At 38.3% G+C, this 18,678-nt stretch overlaps 2 protein-coding genes across 2 annotated transcripts; both read left to right on the forward strand.

Annotated features, from left to right (window-relative positions):
* The first annotated feature begins 1,252 nt into the window (after positions 1-1,252).
* Positions 1,253-2,925, forward strand: LOC133114346 (interferon a3-like). The gene is made up of 5 exons (XM_061223651.1): positions 1,253-1,405; positions 1,619-1,693; positions 2,085-2,237; positions 2,401-2,487; positions 2,836-2,925. The coding sequence occupies exons 1-5, from the start codon at positions 1,253-1,255 to the stop codon at positions 2,923-2,925; spliced, it is 558 nt and encodes a 185-aa protein (XP_061079635.1).
* A 4,708-nt stretch (positions 2,926-7,633) lies between these two features.
* On the forward strand, positions 7,634-9,303 carry LOC133114353 (interferon a3-like). The gene is made up of 5 exons (XM_061223658.1): positions 7,634-7,786; positions 8,000-8,074; positions 8,467-8,619; positions 8,779-8,865; positions 9,214-9,303. Exons 1-5 carry the CDS (start codon positions 7,634-7,636, stop codon positions 9,301-9,303), a joined length of 558 nt encoding a protein of 185 aa, XP_061079642.1.
* The last annotated feature ends 9,375 nt before the right edge of the window (positions 9,304-18,678 follow it).

Raw genomic sequence — 18,678 nt, forward strand, 5'->3', positions numbered from 1 at the left:
AGGATTATTTCAAGAACAGTGTCATGAACACCAGGATTAAATCAAAGCCTTCCCCGGAAACCACAATTACCAGATCGAAACATAACTGGAAAAAACGGCTGATTCTCAAGGCTGGTTGTCTGTACTTTTGTCTCATATTCATCTTTGAACGACAAATTCAAATGTCATAAGTATATTAATCAAGCAAGTATACTATTTCACTCAACCCTTCCCATATATTTCATCTTCTTTGTGTACATTTCCTGAAATAAGACAGAGCTTCATTTTTCAGGACATTCATTACATTCGGGCTCAGAGGCGACCCTGCTGGTCAGTGGGTACTTTTATATCCTTTCTTTTTTTTTTCATTACATTTACTACAAAATGTACCATAAATACACCAGCTAATTTATTTTGATTCAAAATATACCTGTCCCATATATGGTGTCATTCCCTTCACAACAGCAACAATGTTTGTAAATAAAGTTTTTCCAATGCTTGAAAAAAGTTACTTGTCTATCATGGAAAAATTCAGATACAGTCAAGCACATGTCTGATGAGGACAGAGATTCCTGAAGTGATGACCTGAAAGTCATGTCCTGTCATTTCGAATTTAATTCAATTGAGAAATGAATTCGAAAAGTTACTGAATTGCTTACTGAACCTATAGTATATGTCTGATCTCATACGTATATCGGATATAATGTGGCACACCAATCCCATAAAAAACATAAACATATTCATTCACTTTTTTCAAAAATATTAATGTCGTCAATAGTTTGCGTGGGAGGTAAATAAAATTTAAAAAAAGGCCAGATCTAATGAGGCATTTCTGCTGCTACTTCTGACCGCGGTTTACTTGTAATCAATAAAATAGTAAGAAAAAACAACATATTAATGACGCTTTAGAAACTCCAACGTCAGGAGAAATGGTTTTCAAGACGTCCGATCTTTCGTCCGGCTGTATAGGTTATCACATTCCATTCATACCTTAAAAGCGAAAACAAGGATTGCATGACCTGAAACCGCCAGGGAACTTCTACCTGCTGCAATTTCACTTTTTGAATATCACTCATGGAGGCCGTTTATCAACCGGCGCGATGTGGAAGAAGGGCTCAGAAAACATCAAGACTCGAGAGGAGCAAGCAAGACACAGATCGCTTACCTGGATTATTATCGTATCGCCTCGGTTCGGCTCGGATCTTCGCTCAAACACAAAGCAACTCCACTTCGCTCGGCGCCGCCGTTGGTTTCCCTAAACGAAAGCACAATAATGCACCTAAAGGCCGTTGGGATGTACTGCACTCTGACGCTCTTGAGCTGGAGCTTTGCTCAAGGGTGCACCTGGATGCAGCCTCGAGAAAAAGGCTCTCAAAGCAATTTCAAAGTGATCAGCTATCACTCCATACAACTGCTTGAACAGATGGTAAGTATCGATTAAAAATTATTCATGACAGACTTACAATATCAAGACATTAGACAAAACTTCTCGACAAGAGGAACCTTATTTTGGGAATATTGTCCTGTGTTCATGGACCTTTTTTCGGGGGGAGTGTTAACATATAAACATAGTATCTTCTCGCCCATAATTGTAATGTCCCATTGCCGTTTCTGAGATTACACATGTTTTCTTCTGAAGGGCGATGGAAATACACAACGAAAAACCAGTGCTCAAGTCCTGAACAGGCTCTACGAACATTCTGAAAATATGCAGGTATTGTTTTAAGATTATATGATAATATTAACATTTTTAAATCTCTTTTGTATGTTTGCATAAACTATTCTGAATCCGGTTCGAATTTCTCCTGACGGCTCTTCAAGAGCACATCTGTCATGCCATGTCCAACACTGACATTACATGACATGTTTCTGTGTACAGGACTAATTTAAGCATTCATAACATTTTAATTTCTATTTATTCCAAAATGTGGACGTATTTACGAAATTGATTTCATTTCAACATGTATCTTTTTTTTTTCTAAGTAATATGAAAATGGGGAAAAAAAACTGATGATCTGAAAAGCCTACGCTCAGAATCACGTTTAAATAGCGATATTCCCGAACTTCACATTGAACTAAATGCCAACACGATTTCTCCTGTACAGGCTGAAGAACGCGTCTTCTTCATCCACGAAGTCATAAACAATATAAAAGAGCTCTTTATTAATGGCAAATGTGACACTGTTACTTGGGACCAAAAAAACTTTCAGATGTTCCAACTCAACCTCGATCGTCAGGCTTCGGAGCTGAAACAATGCGTAAGTCAAAACTTTACATCTTCTTTTCAGAATAGGCCTAAAGGACACGATAAAGAGTACCGCTGATAATCGGCGTAAATTATGTATAGTTGTCAATTAAACATTTAAATTACAGTGACTCATCAGGTTTTTATTTATTTTATTTTATTTTTTGTCTGCACAGATAAGGATACTCAAGTCCCGGGCATCTCACGCAAGTTCGTTTAAGAAAATAAAAACATATTTCAAGAGAATGCTTCTGGAAAGCAAGGTAAGAATGACGATACAAATCCGTTTTCAATAACATTAAACCAACAATTTGCACTCAATATTAACTGGATGGCTCATTTATTTGTTTGTTTATTGATTAATTGCTTGATAAGATTGCCATGTCGCCAGTTCCCTGACTAAACATATGCATTTAAAACTGGAATTTTCTGTTGTGTACAAAACTTATAGTTTACCCTGTTCCATGAAGCCAGTTCCAGGTTTGTATCTAGACCCTGATGCAGATTATGGGGTGAACACAGATACTGCTCACTCCCTATGTTAAAGATGTAGGCCCAATTAAACATGATCAAAAATATTAGTCTGATTGAACACGTTATTTTGTTTGCAGAACTACAGCACTGATGACTGGGAGGCAGTCAGAGCCGAAGTCCTCACACATTTACGAAGACTTGATATCCTGGCCAGCATGGAAAAATAGTCCTGGAGGCAAAGACATTGATTTACAGAAAGCGTAAAAGAACCAATGGACACTCCCAGCACTGCAACATAGGCGCAAAAAGGATTGCGCGTTTCTGTATAACTGTTAAACATATCCTGTGTTGCATCAAATATATGTATTCATGAAATTTCTATTTATTTATGAATGTGGACTTATTTATACAAATGTTTTAACTTAATTTTCTATGTATTTATACATGTGTACTTATTTATTTACATGTTTTAATTTATTTTCTATTTATTTATGAATATGGACTTATTCATGTAGATGTCTTACTTTAAACATGCACCTATTTTTAATGGTACTGAAAGAAAAAAGCAAACAAAGCCTGATATTGTGAATGTAATACCAAAAAGAAAACAGAAGTGTTATTTTTGAAATGTTTATGCAATTTAATAAAATGTTTATATTCTGAGATTTCTCGCTGTTTTACATTTTGTGAAGATGTTACAATTTGTATGTATTTGAGGGTTGTGGTATTGTCGCACAAAAATGTTAAGTCTGTTCTGGGGCTCTCCATGTAGTGTATATAGCCAAGTCTTTACTCTCAGTGCTGTGATGTCACTGCTAATGATGTCACTGGTGATGTCGACAGGTAACCCTGTAGAGCAGGGATGCTCAAATGTGGGCCTCAAGGCCAGTAATACTGCTGGTAACAAGGGTGCTGCCACTGACTGCTGCCAGCAACTGGCCAGAGATTTAACTCACCTGTTGTCCCAGGTGTCTGGCACTGACTGATTAATGCCAGCAACTCGCCAGAGATTTAACTCACCTGTTGTCCCAGGTGTCTGTTAGGGGGACTAGAACCCCCCCCACATATTTTAATCTTTGCTCAAGCTTTTCACATATTCACCTGAGCTGATGCATTTAACAGCCATTGTAACCATAAACCAGAAAGATATAACCATTTAAAGGCCTACAGGTATTATGGAAACACATCATACACATGAACCTGAGAGACTCCTCAAAAGGTCCACACCGGACTACAGGAGAGCACATCCTCTCTTCGACGTAGCATTCCACCACAACTCGGCACGATACTATGAATGTCTGCATGCTGAGGAAATTCCCAGAAAGCACCCAAGGAATTCCATCAGGCATTCAACCAGAAATTCCAAATTGTGACAAAGGATGATCTTACCTGGCTTTGCCTGAAAGAAAACAAAAGTTGAATTTGGTTGTTTGGAGAAAGTGGGAGGAAGCCATCATAAACTGCCAGCCCATAACGCCTGTGGCTAATGGTTAAACATGGCGGTAGACCTGTGATGGCATAGGCTTTCCCCATATTCCAGGATTCTAATGTCCCCAAACTCAATGATTATAATGTCCCCATATTTCAGGATTATCAATAAAGAGCTCTTTATTAATGGCAAATGTGACGCTGTTACTTGGGACCAAAAAAACTTTCAGATGTTCCAACTCAACCTCGATCGCCAGGCCTCGGAGCTGAAACAATGCGTAAGTCAAAACTTTACATCTTCTTTTCAGAATAGGCCTAAAGGACACGATAAAGAGTACCGCTGATAATCGGCGTAAATTATGTATAGTTGTCAATTAAACATTTAAATTAGAGTGACTCATCAGGTTTTCCTGTTTTTTTTTGTTGTTTTTTTTGTCTGCACAGATAAGGATACTCAAGTCCCGGGCATCTCACGCAAGTTCGTTTAAGAAAATAAAAACATATTTCAAGAGAATGCTCCTGGAAAGCAAGGTAAGAATGACGATACAAATCTGTTTTCAATAACATTAAACCAACAATTTGCACTCAATATTAACTGGATTGCTCATTTATTTGTTTGTTTATTGATTCATTGCTTGATAAGATTGCCATGTTGCCAGTTCCCTGACTAAACATATGCATTTAAAACTGGAATTTTCTGTTGTTTACAAAACTTATAGTTTACACTGTTCCATGATGCCAGTTCCAGGTTTGTATCTTGACCCTGATGCAGATACATGGTTTTATGGGGTGAACACAGATACTGCTCAATCCCTATGTTACAGATGTAGGCCCAATTAAACATGATCAAAGATGTTAGTCTGAATGAACACGTTCTTTTGTTCGCAGAACTACAGCACTGATGACTGGGAGGCAGTCAGAGCCGAAGTCCTCACACATTTACGAAGACTTGATATCCTGGCCAGCATGGAAAAAGAGTCCTGGAGGCAAAGACATTGATTTACAGAAAGCGTAAAAGAACCAATGGACACTCCCAGCACTGCAACATAGGCGCAAAAAGGATTGCGCGTTTCTGTATAACTGTTAAACATATCCTGTGTTGCATCAAATATATGTATTCATGAAATTTCTATTTATTTATGAATGTGGACTTATTTATACAAATGTTTTAACTTAATTTTCTATGTATTTATACATGTGTACTTTTTTATTTACATGTTTTAATTTATTTTCTATTTATTTATAAATATGAACTTTTTTATGTAGATGTCTTACTTTAAACATGCACCAATTTTTAATGGTACTGAAAGAAAAAAGCAAACCAGGCCTGATATTGAGAATATAATACTAACAAGAACACAAAAGTGTTATTTTTGAAATATTTATGCAATTTAATAAAATGTTTCTATTCTGAGAATTCTCGCTGTTTTACATTTTATGAAGATGTCACAATTTGCATGTATTTCAGGGTGTTGGTTTTGTCGCACAAAAATGTCAAGTCTGTTCTGGGGCCCTCCATGTAGTGTATATAGCCAAGTCTTTACTCTCAGTGCTGTGATGTCACTGCTAATGATGTCACTGGTGATGTCGACAGGTAACCCTGTACAGCAGGGATGCTCAAATGTGGGCCTCAAGGCCAGTAGTACTGCTGGTAACAAGGCTGCTGCCACTGACTGATTAATGCAGGCAACTGGCCAGAGATTTAACTCACCTGTTGTCCCAGGTGTCTGTCAGGGGGACTAGAACCCCCCCACATATTTTAATCTTTGCTCAAGCTTTTCACATATTCACCTGAGCTGATGCATTTAACAGCCATTGTAACCATAAACCAGAAAGATATAACCATTTAAAGGCCTACAGGTGTCATGTAAACACATCATACACACAAACCTTAGAGACCCCTCAAAAGGTCCACACCGGACTCCTCGACGTAGCATTCCACCACAACTCGGCACGATAATATGAATGGCTGCATGCTGAGGAAATTCCCAGGGAGCACCCAAGGAGAAATTCCAAATTGTGACAAAGGATGATCTTACCTGGCTTTGCCTGAAAGAAAACAAAAGTTGAATTTGGTTGTTTGGAGAAAGTGGGAGGAAGCCATCATAAACTGCCAGCCCACAACGCCTGTGGCCCACGGTTAAACATGGCGGTAGACCAGTGATGGCATAGGCTGTCCCCATATTCCAGGATTCTAATGTCCCCAAACTCAATGATTATAATGTCCCCATATTTCAGGATTATAATGTCCCCATATTTCAGGATTATTTCAAGAACAGTGTCATGAACACCAGGATTAAATCAAAGCCTTCCCCCGGAAACCACAATTACCAGATCGAAACATAACTGGAAAAAACTGCTGATTCTCAAGGCTGGTTGTCTGTACTTTTGTCTCATATTCATCTTTGAACGACAAATTCAAATGTCATAAGTATATTAATCAAGCAAGTATACTATTTCACTCAACCCTTCCCATATATTTCATCTTCTGTGTGTACATTTCCTGAAATTAGGCAGAGCTTCAGTTATCAGGACATTCATTACGTTTGGGCTCAGAGGCGACCCCGCTGGTCAGTGGGAACTTTTATATCCTTCCTTTTCTTTTCATTACATTTACTACAAAATGTACCATAAATACACCAGCTAATTTATTTTGATTCAAAATATACCTGTCCCATATATGGTGTTATTCCCATCACAACAGCAAGAATGTTTGTAAATTAAGTTTTTTTGATTTTCGAAAAAAGTTACTTGTCTATCAAATGCAGATACAGTCAAGCACATGTCTGATGAGGAGAGAGATTCCTGAAGTTAAGACCTGAAAGTCATGTCCTCTCATTTCGAATTTAATTCAATTGAGAAATAAATTCCAAAAGTTACTGAATTGCTTACTGAACCTACAGTATATGTCTGATCTCATACGTATATCGTAAATAGTGTGGCACACCAACCCATAAAAAACATAAACATATTCATTTATTTTTTTCAAAAATATTAATGTCGCCAATAGTGTGCGTGGAAGGTAGGCTAAATAAAATAAAAAATCGCCAGATCTAATAAGCCATTTCTGCTGCTGCTCTTACCGCAGTTTACTTGTAATCAATATAATAGTCAGAAAAAACAACAAATTAATGACGCTTTAGAAACTCCAACGTCAGGACAAATGGTTTTCAAGACGTCCGATCTTTCGTCCGGCTGTAGAGGTTATCACATTCCATTCATACCTTAAAAGCGAAAAACAGGTAATCAAGACCTGAAACCGCCAGGGAACTTCTACCTGCTGCAATTTCACTTTTTGAACATCATTCCTGGACGCCGTTTATCAACCGGCGCGATGTGGAAGAAGGGCTCAGAAAACATCAAGACTCGAGAGGAGCAAGCAAGACACAGATCGCTTACCTGGATTATTATCGTATCGCCTCGGTTCCCCTCGGATCTTCGCTCAAACACAAAGCAACTCCACTTCACTCGGCGCCGCCGTTGGTTTCCCTAAACGAAAGCACAATAATGCACCTAAAGGTCGTTTGGATGTACTGCACTCTGACGCTCTTGAGCTGGAGCTTTGCTCAAGGGTGCACCTGGATGCAGCCTCGAGAAAAAGGCTCTCAAAGCAATTTCAAAGTGGTCAGCTATCACTCCATACAACTGCTTGAACAGATGGTAAGTATCGATTAAAAATTATTCAAGACAGACTTACAATATCAAGACATTAGATAAAACTTCTCGACAAGAGGAACCTTATTTTGGGAATATTGTCCTGTGTTCATGGACCTTTTTTCGGGGGGAGTGTTAACATGTAAACATATTATCTTCTCGCCCATAATTGTAATGTCCCATTGCTGTTTCTGAGATAACACATGTTTTCTTCTGAAGGGCGATGGAAATACACAACGAAAAACCAGTGCTCAAGTCCTGAACAGGCTCTACGAACATTCTGAAAATATGCAGGTATTGTTTTAAGATTATTTGATAATATTAACATTTTTAAATCTCTTTTGTATGTTTGCATCAAACTATTCTGAATCCGGTTAGAATTTTTCCTGACGGCTTTTCAAGAGCACATCTGTCATGCCATGTCCAACACTGACATTACATGACATGTTTCTGTGTACAGGCCTAATTTAAGCATTCATAACATTTGAATTTCTATTCATTGAAAAATGTGGACGTATTTACGAAATTGATTTCATTTCAACATGTATCTTTTTTAGTTCTAAGTAACAGGAAAATGGGGGGGAAAAACTGATGATCTGAGAAGCACACGCTCAGAATCACGTTTAAATAGCGATATTCCAGAACCTCACATTGAACTAAATGCCAACACGATTTCTCCTCTACAGGCTGAAGAACGCGTCTTCTTCATCTACGAAGTCATAAACAATATAAAAGAGCTCTTTATTAATGGAAAATGTGACACTGTTACTTGGGACCAAAAAAACTTTCAGATGTTCCAACTCAACCTCGATCGTCAGGCTTCGGAGCTGAAACAATGCGTAAGTCAAAACTTTACATCTACTTTTCAGAATAGGCCTACCGGACACGATTAAGAGTATCGCTCATAATCGGCGTAAATTATGTATAGTTGTCAATTAAACATTTAAATTACAGTGACTCATCAGGTCTTTTTTTTTTTTTTTTTTTTGTCTGCACAGATCAGGATACTCAAGTCCCGGGCATCTCACGCAAGTTCGTTTAAGAAAATAAAAACATATTTCAAGAGAATGCTCCTGGAAAGCAAGGTAAGAATGACGATACAAATCCGTTTTCAATAACATTAAACCAACAATTTGCACTCAATATTAACTGGACGGCTCATTTATTTGTTTGTTTATTGATTAATTGCTTGATAAGATTGCCATGTCGCCAGTTCCCTGACTAAACATATCCGTTTAAAACTGGAATTTTCTGTTGTGTACAAAACTTATAGTTTACACTGTTCCGTGAAGCCAGTTCCAGGTTTGTATCTTGACCCTGATGCAGATTATGGGGTGAACACAGATACTGCTCACTCCCTATGTTAAAGATGTAGGCCCAATTAAACATGATCAAAAATATTATTCTGATTGAACACGTTCTTTTGTTTGCAGAACTACAGCACTGATGACTGGGAGGCAGTCAGAGCCGAAGTCCTCACACATTTACGAAGACTTGATATCCTGGCCAGCTTGGAAAAATAGTCCTGGAGGCAAAGACATTGATTTACAGAAAGCGTAAAAGAACCAATGGACACTCCCAGCACTGCAACATAGGCGCAAAAAGGATTGCGCGTTTCTGTATAACTGTTAAACATATCCTGTGTTGCATCAAATATATGTATTCATGAAATTTCTATTTATTTATGAATGTGGACTTATTTATACAAATGTTTTAACTTAATTTTCTATGTATTTATACATGTGTACTTATTTATTTACATGTTTTAATTTATTTTCTATTTATTTATGAATATGAACTTATTTATGTAGATGTCTTACTTTAAACATGCACCTATTTTTAATGGTACTGAAAGAAAAAAGCAAACAAAGCCTGATATTGTGAATGTAATACTAACAAGAAAACAGAAGTGTTATTTTTGAAATGTTTATGCAATTTAATAAAATGTTTATATTCTGAGAATTCTCGCTGTTTAACATTTTATAAAGATGTCACAATTTGCATGTATTTCAGCGTTGTGGTTTCGTCGCACAAAAATGTTAAGTCTGTTCTGGGGCCCTCCATGTAGTGTATATAGCCAAGTCTTTACTCTCAGTGCTGTGATGTCACTGCTAATGATGTCACTGGTGATGTCGACAGGTAACTCTGTACAGCAGGGATGCTCAAATGTGGGCCTCAAGGCCAGTAGTACTGCTGGTAACAAGGCTACTGCCACTGACTGATTAATGCCAGCAACTGGCCAGAGATTTAACTCACCTGCTGTCCCAGGTGTCTGTTAGGGGGACTAGAACCCCCCCACATATTTTAATCTTTGCTCAAGCTTTTCTCATATTCACCTGAGCTGATGCATTTAACAGCCATTGTAACCATAAACCAGAAAGATATAACCATTTAAAGGCCTACAGGTGTTATGTAAACACATCATACACACAAACCTTAGAGACCGCTCAAAAGGTCCACACCGGACTCCTCGACGTAGCATTCCACCACAACTCGGCACGATAATATGAATGGCTGCATGCTGAGGAAATTCCCAGGGGGCACCCAAGGAATTCCATCAGGAATTCAACCAGAAATTCCAAATTGTGACAAAGGATGATCTTACCTGGCTTTGCCTGAAAGAAAACAAAAGTTGAATTTGGTTGTTTGGAGAAAGTGGGAGGAAGCCATCATAAACTGCCAGCCCACAACGCCTGTGGCTAACGGTTAAACATGGCGGTAGACCTGTGATGGCATAGGCTGTCCCCATATTCCAGGATTATAATGTCCCCAAACTCAATGATTATAATGTCCCCATATTTCAGGATTATAATGTCCCCATATTTCAGGATTATTTCAAGAACAGTGTCATGAACACCAGGATTAAATCAAAGCCTTCCCCCGGAAACCACAATTACCAGATCGAAACATAACTGGAAAAAACTGCTGATTCTCAAGGCTGGTTGTCTGTACTTTTGTCTCATATTCATCTTTGAACAACAAATTCAAATGTCATAAGTATATTAATCAAGCAAGTATACTATTTCACTCAACCCTTCCCATATATTTCATCTTCTTTGTGTACATTTCCTGAAATTAGCCAGAGCTTCAGTTCTCAGGACATTCATTACGTTTGGGCTCAGAGGCGACCCCGCTGGTCAGTGGGTACTTTTATATCCTTCCTTTTCTTTTCATTACATTTACTACAAAATGTACCATAAATACACCAGCTAATTTATTTTGATTCAAAATATACCTGTCCCATATATGGTGTTATTCCCATCACAACAGCAACAATGTTTGTAAATTAAGTTTTTTTTATTCTCGAAAAAAGTTACTTGTCTATCAAAGGCAGATACAGTCAAGCACATGTCTGATGAGGAGAGAGATTCCTGAAGTGATGACCTGAAAGTCATGTCCTGTCATTTCGAATTTAATTCAATTGAGAAATAAATTCCAAAAGTTACTGAATTGCTTACTGAACATACAGTATATGTCTGATCTCATACGTATATCGTAAATAGTGTGGCACACCACCCCATAAAAAACATAAACATATTCATTTATTTTTTTCAAAAATATTAATGTCGCCAATAGTGTGCGTGGAAGGTAGGCTAAATAAAATAAAAAATCGCCAGATCTAATAAGCCATTTCTGCTGCTGCTCTTACCGCAGTTTACTTGTAATCAATATAATAGTCAGAAAAAACAACAAATTAATGACGCTTTAGAAACTCCAACGTCAGGACAAATGGTTTTCAAGACGTCCGGTCTTTCGTCCGGCTGAAGAGGTTATCACATTCCATTCATACCTTAAAAGCGAAAAACAGGTAATCATGACCTGAAACCGCCAGGGAACTTCTACCTGCTGCAATTTCACTTTTTGAACATCATTCATGGAGGCGGTTTATCAACCGGCGCGATGTGGAAGAAGGGCTCAGAAAACATCAAGACTCGAGAGGAGCAAGCAAGACACAGATCGCTTACCTGGATTATTATCGTATCGCCTCGGTTCGCTTCGGATCTTCACTCAAACACAAAGCAACTCCACTTCGCTCGGCGCCGCCGTTGGTTTCCCTAAACGAAAGCACAATAATGCACCTAAAGGTCGTTTGGATGTACTGCACTTTGACGCTCTTGAGCTGGAGCTTTGCTCAAGGGTGCACCTGGATGCAGCCTCGAGAAAAAGGCTCTCAAAGCAATTTCAAAGTGGTCAGCTATCACTCCATACAACTGCTTGAACAGATGGTAAGTATAGATAAAAAATTATTCAAGACAGACTTACAATATCAAGACATTAGACAAAACTTCTCGACAAGAGGAACCTTATTTTGGGAATATTGTCCTGTGTTCATGGACCTTTTTTCGGGGAGAGTGTTAACATGTAAACATATTATCTTCTCGCCCATAAATGTAATGTCCCATTGCTGTTTCTGAAATTACACATGTTTTCTTCTGAAGGGCGATGGAAATACACAACGAAAAACCAGTGCTCAAGTCCTGAACAGGCTCTACGAACATTCTGAAAATATGCAGGTATTGTTTTAAGATTATATGATTATATTAACATTTTTAAATCTCTTTTGTATGTCTGCATCAAACTATTCTGAATCCGGTTAGAATTTTTCCTGACGGCTTTTCAAGAGCACATCTGTCATGCCATATCCAACACTGACATTACAGGACATGTTTCTGTGTACAGGCCTAATTTATGCATTCATAACATTTTAATTTTTATTTATTCAAAAATTTCGACGTATTTACGAAATTGATTTCATTTCAACATGTATCTTTTTTTTTGTTCTAAGTAACATGAAAATGGGGGAAAAAAACTGATGATCTGAGAACCACACGGTCAGAATCACGTTTAAATAGCGATATTCCCGAACCTCACAATGAACTAAATGCCAACACGATTTCTCCTGTACAGGCTGAAGAACGCGTCTTCTTCATCCACGAAGTCATAAACAATATAAAAGAGCTCTTTATTAATGGCAAATGTGACACTGTTACTTGGGACCAAAAAAACTTTCAGATGTTCCAACTCAACCTCGATCGTCAGGCTTCGGAGCTGAAACAATGCGTAAGTCAAAACTTTACATCTTCTTTTCAGAATAGGCCTAAAGGACACGATAAAGAGTACCGCTGATAATCGGCGTAAATTATGTATAGTAATTATGTATAGTTGTCAATTAAACATTTAAATTACAGTGACTCATCAGGTCATTTTTTTTGTCTGCACAGATAAGGATACTCAAGTCCCGGGCATCTCACGGAAGTTCGTTTAAGAAAATAAAAACATATTTCAAGAGAATGCTCCTGGAAAGCAAGGTAAGAATGACGATACAAATCCGTTTTCAAGAACATTAAATTAACAATTTGCACTCAGTATTAACTGGATTGCTCATATATTTGTTTGTTTATTGATTCATTGCTTGATAAGATTGCCATGTCGCCAGTTCCCTGACTTAACATCCATCCATCCATCCATCCATCCATTATCTGAACCCGCTTATCCTGAACAGGGTCGCAGGGGGCTGGAGCCTATCCCAGCATACATTGGGCGAAAGGCAGGAATACACCCTGGACAGGTCGCCAGTCCATCACAGGGCACACACACCATTCACTCACACACTCATACCTATGGGCAATTTAGACTCTCCAATCAGCCTAACCTGCATGTCTTTGGACTGTGGGAGGAAACCGGAGTACCCGGAGGAAACCCACGCAGACACGGGGAGAACATGCAAACTCCGCACAGAGAGGCCCCGGCCGACGGGGATTCGAACTCAGGACCTCCTTGCTGTGAGGCGGCAGTGCTACCCACTGCACCATCCGTGCCGCCCTGACTAAACATATGCATTCAAAACTGGAATTTTCTGTTGTGTACAAAACTTATAGTTTACACTGTTCCATGACGCCAGTTCCAGGTTTCTATCTAGACCCTGATGCAGATACATGGTTTAATGGGGTGAACACAGATACTGCTCACTCCCTATGTTACAGATGTAGGCCCAATTAAACATGATCACATATGTTAGTCTGAATGAACACGTTCTTTTGTTCGCAGAACTACAGCACTGATGACTGGGAGGCAGTCAGAGCCGAAGTCCTCACACATTTACGAAGACTTGATATCCTGGCCAGCTTGGAAAAATAGTCCTGGAGGCAAAGACATTGATTTACAGAAAGCGTAAAGGAACCAATGGACACTCCCAGCACTGCAACATAGGCGCAAAAAGGATTGCGCGTTTCTGTATAACTGTTAAACATATCCTGTGTTGCATCTAATATATGTATTCATGAAATTTCTATTTATTTATGAATCTGGACTCATTCATACAAATGTTTTAACTTAATTTTCTATGTATTTATACATGTGTACTTTTTTAATGGTACTGAAAGAAAAAAGGAAACAAGGCCTGATATTGTGAATGTAATACTAACAAGAACACAAAAGTGTTATTTTTGAAATATTTATGCAATTTAATAAAATGTTTATATTCTGAGATTTCTCGCTGTTTTACATTTTATGAAGATGTCACAATTTGCATGTATTTAAGGGTGTTGGTATTGTCGCACAAAAATGTTAAGTCTGTTCTGGGGCTCTCCATGTAGTGTATATAGCCAAGTCTTTACTCTCAGTGCTGTGATGTCACTGCTAATGATGTCACTGGTGATGTCGACAGGTAACCCTGTACAGCAGGGATGCTCAAATGTGGGCCTCAAGGCCAGTAGTACTGCTGGTAACAAGGCTGCTGCCACTGACTGATTAATGCCAGCAACTGGCCAGAGATTTAACTCACCTGCTGTCCCAGGTGTCTGCCACTGACTGATTAATGCCAGCAACTGGCCAGAGATTTAACTCACCTGTTGTCCCAGGTGTCTGTTAGGGGGACTAGAACCCGCCCACATATTTTAATCTTTGCTCAAGCTTTTCACATATTCACCTGAGCTGATGCATTTAACAGCCATTGTAACCATAAACCAGAAAGATATAACCATTTAAAGGCCTACAGGTAATATGGAAACACATCATACACATGAACCTGAGAGACCCCTCAAAAGGTCCACACCGGACTACAGGAGGGCACATCCTCTCCTCGACGTAACATTCCACCACAACTCGGCACGATACTATGAATGTCTGCATGCTGAGGAAATTCCCAGGGAGCACCCAAGGAATTCCATCAGGCATTCAACCAGAAATTCCAAATTGTGACAAAGGATGATCTTACCTGGCTTTGCCTGAAAGAAAACAAAAGTTGAATTTGGTTGTTTGGAGAAAGTGGGAGGAAGCCATCATAAACTGCCAGCCCACAACGCCTGTGGCTAACGGTTAAACATGGCGGTAGACCTGTGATGGCATAGGCTGTCCCCATATTCCAGGATTATAATGTCCCCATATTTGAGGATTATTTCAAGAACCGTGTCATGAACACCAGGATTAAATCAAAGCCTTCCCCGGAAACCACAATTACCAGATCGAAACATAACTGGAAAAAACGGCTGAATCTCAAGGCTGGTTGTCTGTACTTTTTTCTCATATTCATCTTTGAACGACAAATACAAATGTCATAAGTATATTAATCAAGCAAGCATACTATTTCACTCAACCCTTCCCATATATTTCATCTTCTTTGTGTACATTTCCTGAAATAAGACAGAGCTTCAGTTATCAGGACATTCGCTACGTTTGGGCTCAGAGGCGACCCTGCTGGTCAGTGGGTACTTTTATATCCTTCCTTTTCTTTTCATTACATTTACTACAAAATGTACCATAAATACACCAGTTAATTTATTTTGATACAAAATATACCTGTCCCATATATGGTGTCATTCCCATCACAACAGCAACAATGTTTGTAAATGAAGTTTTTTCGATGCTTGAAAAAAGTTACTTGTCTATCATGGAAAAATGCAGATACAGTCAAGCACATGTCTGATGAGGACAGAGATTCCTGAAGTGATGACCTGAAAGTCATGTCCTGTCATTTCGAATTTAATTCAATTGAGAAATAAATTCCAAAAGTTACTGAATTGCTTACTGAACCTACAGTATATGTCTGATCTCATACGCATATCGTATATAGTGTGGCACACCACCCCATTAAAAACATAAACATATTCATTTATTTTTTTCAAAAATATTAATGTCGCCAATAGTTTCCGTGGGAGGTAAATAAAACAAAAAAAACGCCAGATCTAATTCGCCATTTCTGCTGCAACTCTTACCGCAGTTTACTTGTAATCAATATAATTGTCAGAAAAAACAACATATTAATGATGCTTTAGAAACTCCAACGTCAGGAGAAATGGTTTTCAAGACGTCCGATCTTTCGTCCGGCTTTACAGATTATCACATTCCATTCATACCGTAAAAGCGAAAACAAGGTATGCAACACCTGAACCGCCAGGGAACTTCTACCTGCTGCAATTTCACTTTTTGAACATCACTCATGGAGGCCTTTATCAACCGGCGCGATGTGGAAGAAGGGCTCAGAAAACATCAAGACTCGAGAGGAGCAAGCAAGACACAGATCGTTTACCTGGATTATTATCGTATCGCCTCGGTTCGCCTCGGATCTTCGCTCAAACACAAAGCAACTCCACTTCGCTCGGCGCCGCCGTTGGTTTCCCTAAACGAAAGCACAATGATGCACCTAAAGGCCGTTGGGATGTACTGCACTCTGACCCTCTTTAGCTGGAGCTTTGCTCAAGGGTGCAGGCTCTCAAAGCAATTTCAAAGTGGTCAGCTATCACTCCATACAACTGCTTGAACAGATGGTAAGTATCGATTAAAAATTATTCATGACAGACTTACAATATCAAGACATTAGACAAAACTTCTCGACAAGAGGAACCTTATTTTGGGAATATTGTCCTGTGTTCATGGACCTTTTTTCGGGGGGAGTGTTAACATGTAAACATATTATCTTCTCGCCCATAATTGTAATGTCCCATTGCTGTTTCTGAAATTACACATGTTTTCTTCTGAAGGGCAATGGAAATACACAACGAAAAACCAGTGCTCAAATCCTGAACAGGCTATACGAACATGCTGAAAATATGCAGGTATTGTTTTAAGATTATATGATTATATTCACTTTTTTAAATCTCTTTTCTATGTCTGCCTCAAACTATTCTGAATCCTGTGCGAATTTCTCATGAGGGCTTTTCAATCTGTCATGCCAGGTCCAGCACTGACATTACATGACATGTTTCTGTATATAGGCCTAATTTAAGCATTCATAACATTTGAATTTCTATTCATTCAAAAATGTGGAGGTATTTACGAAATTGATTTCATTTCAACATGTATCTTTTTTAGTTCTAAGTAACATAAAAATGTATAAAAAACGGATGATCTGAGAAGCACACGCTCAGAATCACGTTTAAATAGCAATATTCCCGAATCTCACATTAAACTAAATGCCAACACCATTTGTCCTGTACAGGCTGAAGAACGCGTCTTCTTCATCCACGAAGTCATAAACAATATAAAAGAGCTCTTTATTAATGGCAAATGTGACGCTGTTACTTGGGACCAAAAAAACTTTCAGATGTTCCAACTCAACCTCGATCGTCAGGCCTCGGAGCTGAAACAATGCGTAAGTCAAAACTTTACATCTTTATTTCAGAATAGGTTTACAGGATACGATAAAGAGTACCGCTGATAATCGGCGTAAATTATTTATAGTTGTCAATTAAACATTTAAATTACAGTGACTCATCAGGTTTTCCTGTTTTTTTTTTGGTTGTTTTGTCTGTACAGATAAGGATACTCAAGTCCCGGGCATCTCACGGAAGTTCGTTTAAGAAAATAAAAACATATTTCAAGAGAATGCTCCTGGAAAGCAAGGTAAGAATGACGATACAAATCCGTTTTCAATAACATTAAACCAACAATTTGCACTCAATATTAACTGGATTGCTCATTCATTTGTTTGTTTATTGATTCATTGCTTGATAAGATGGCCATGTTGCCTGTTCCCAGACTAAACATATGCATTTAAAACTGGAATTTTCTGTTGTGTACAAAACTTATAGTTTACACTGTTCCATGATGCCAGTTCCAGGTTTCTATCTAGACCCTGATGCAGATTATGGGGTGAACACAGATACTGCTCACACCCTATGTTAAAGATGTAGACCCAATTAAACATGATCACATATGTTAGTCTGAATGAACACGTTCTTTTGTTTGCAGAACTACAGCACTGATGACTGGGAGGCAGTCAGAGCCGAAGTCCTCACACATTTACGAAGACTTGATATCCTGGCCAGCATGGAAAAATAGTCCTGGAGGCAAAGACATTGATTTACAGAAAGCGTAAAAGAACCAATGGACACTCCCAGCACTGCAACATAGGCGCAAAAAGGATTGCGCGTTTCGGTATAACTGTTAAACATATACTGTGTTGCATCAAATATATGTAATCATGAAATTTCGATTCATTTATTAATGTGGACTTATTTATACAAATGTTTTAACTTAATTTTCTATTTATTTATACATGTGTACTTATTTATTAACATGTTTTAATTTATTTTCTCTTTATTTATGAATAGGGACTTATTTATGGCGATATCTTACTTTAAACATGCACCAATTTTTTATGGTACTGAAAGAAAAAAGCAAACAAAGCCTGATATTGTGAATGTATTACTAACAAGAACACAAAAGTGTTTTTGAAATGGTTATGCAATTTAATAAAATGTTTATATTCTCAGAATTCTCGCTGTTTTACATTTTGTGAAAATGTCACAATGTACATGTATTTAGGAGTTGTGGTTTTGTCGCACAAAAACGTTAAGTCTGTTCTGGGGGCCCCCATGAAATGTACATAGCCAAGTCTCTAACTCTCAGTGCTATGATTTCACTGCTAATGATGTCACTGGTGATGTCGACAGGTAACC

This window comes from Conger conger, chromosome 16, assembly GCF_963514075.1.
Source record: "Conger conger chromosome 16, fConCon1.1, whole genome shotgun sequence".
Lineage (NCBI taxonomy): Eukaryota > Metazoa > Chordata > Actinopteri > Anguilliformes > Congridae > Conger > Conger conger.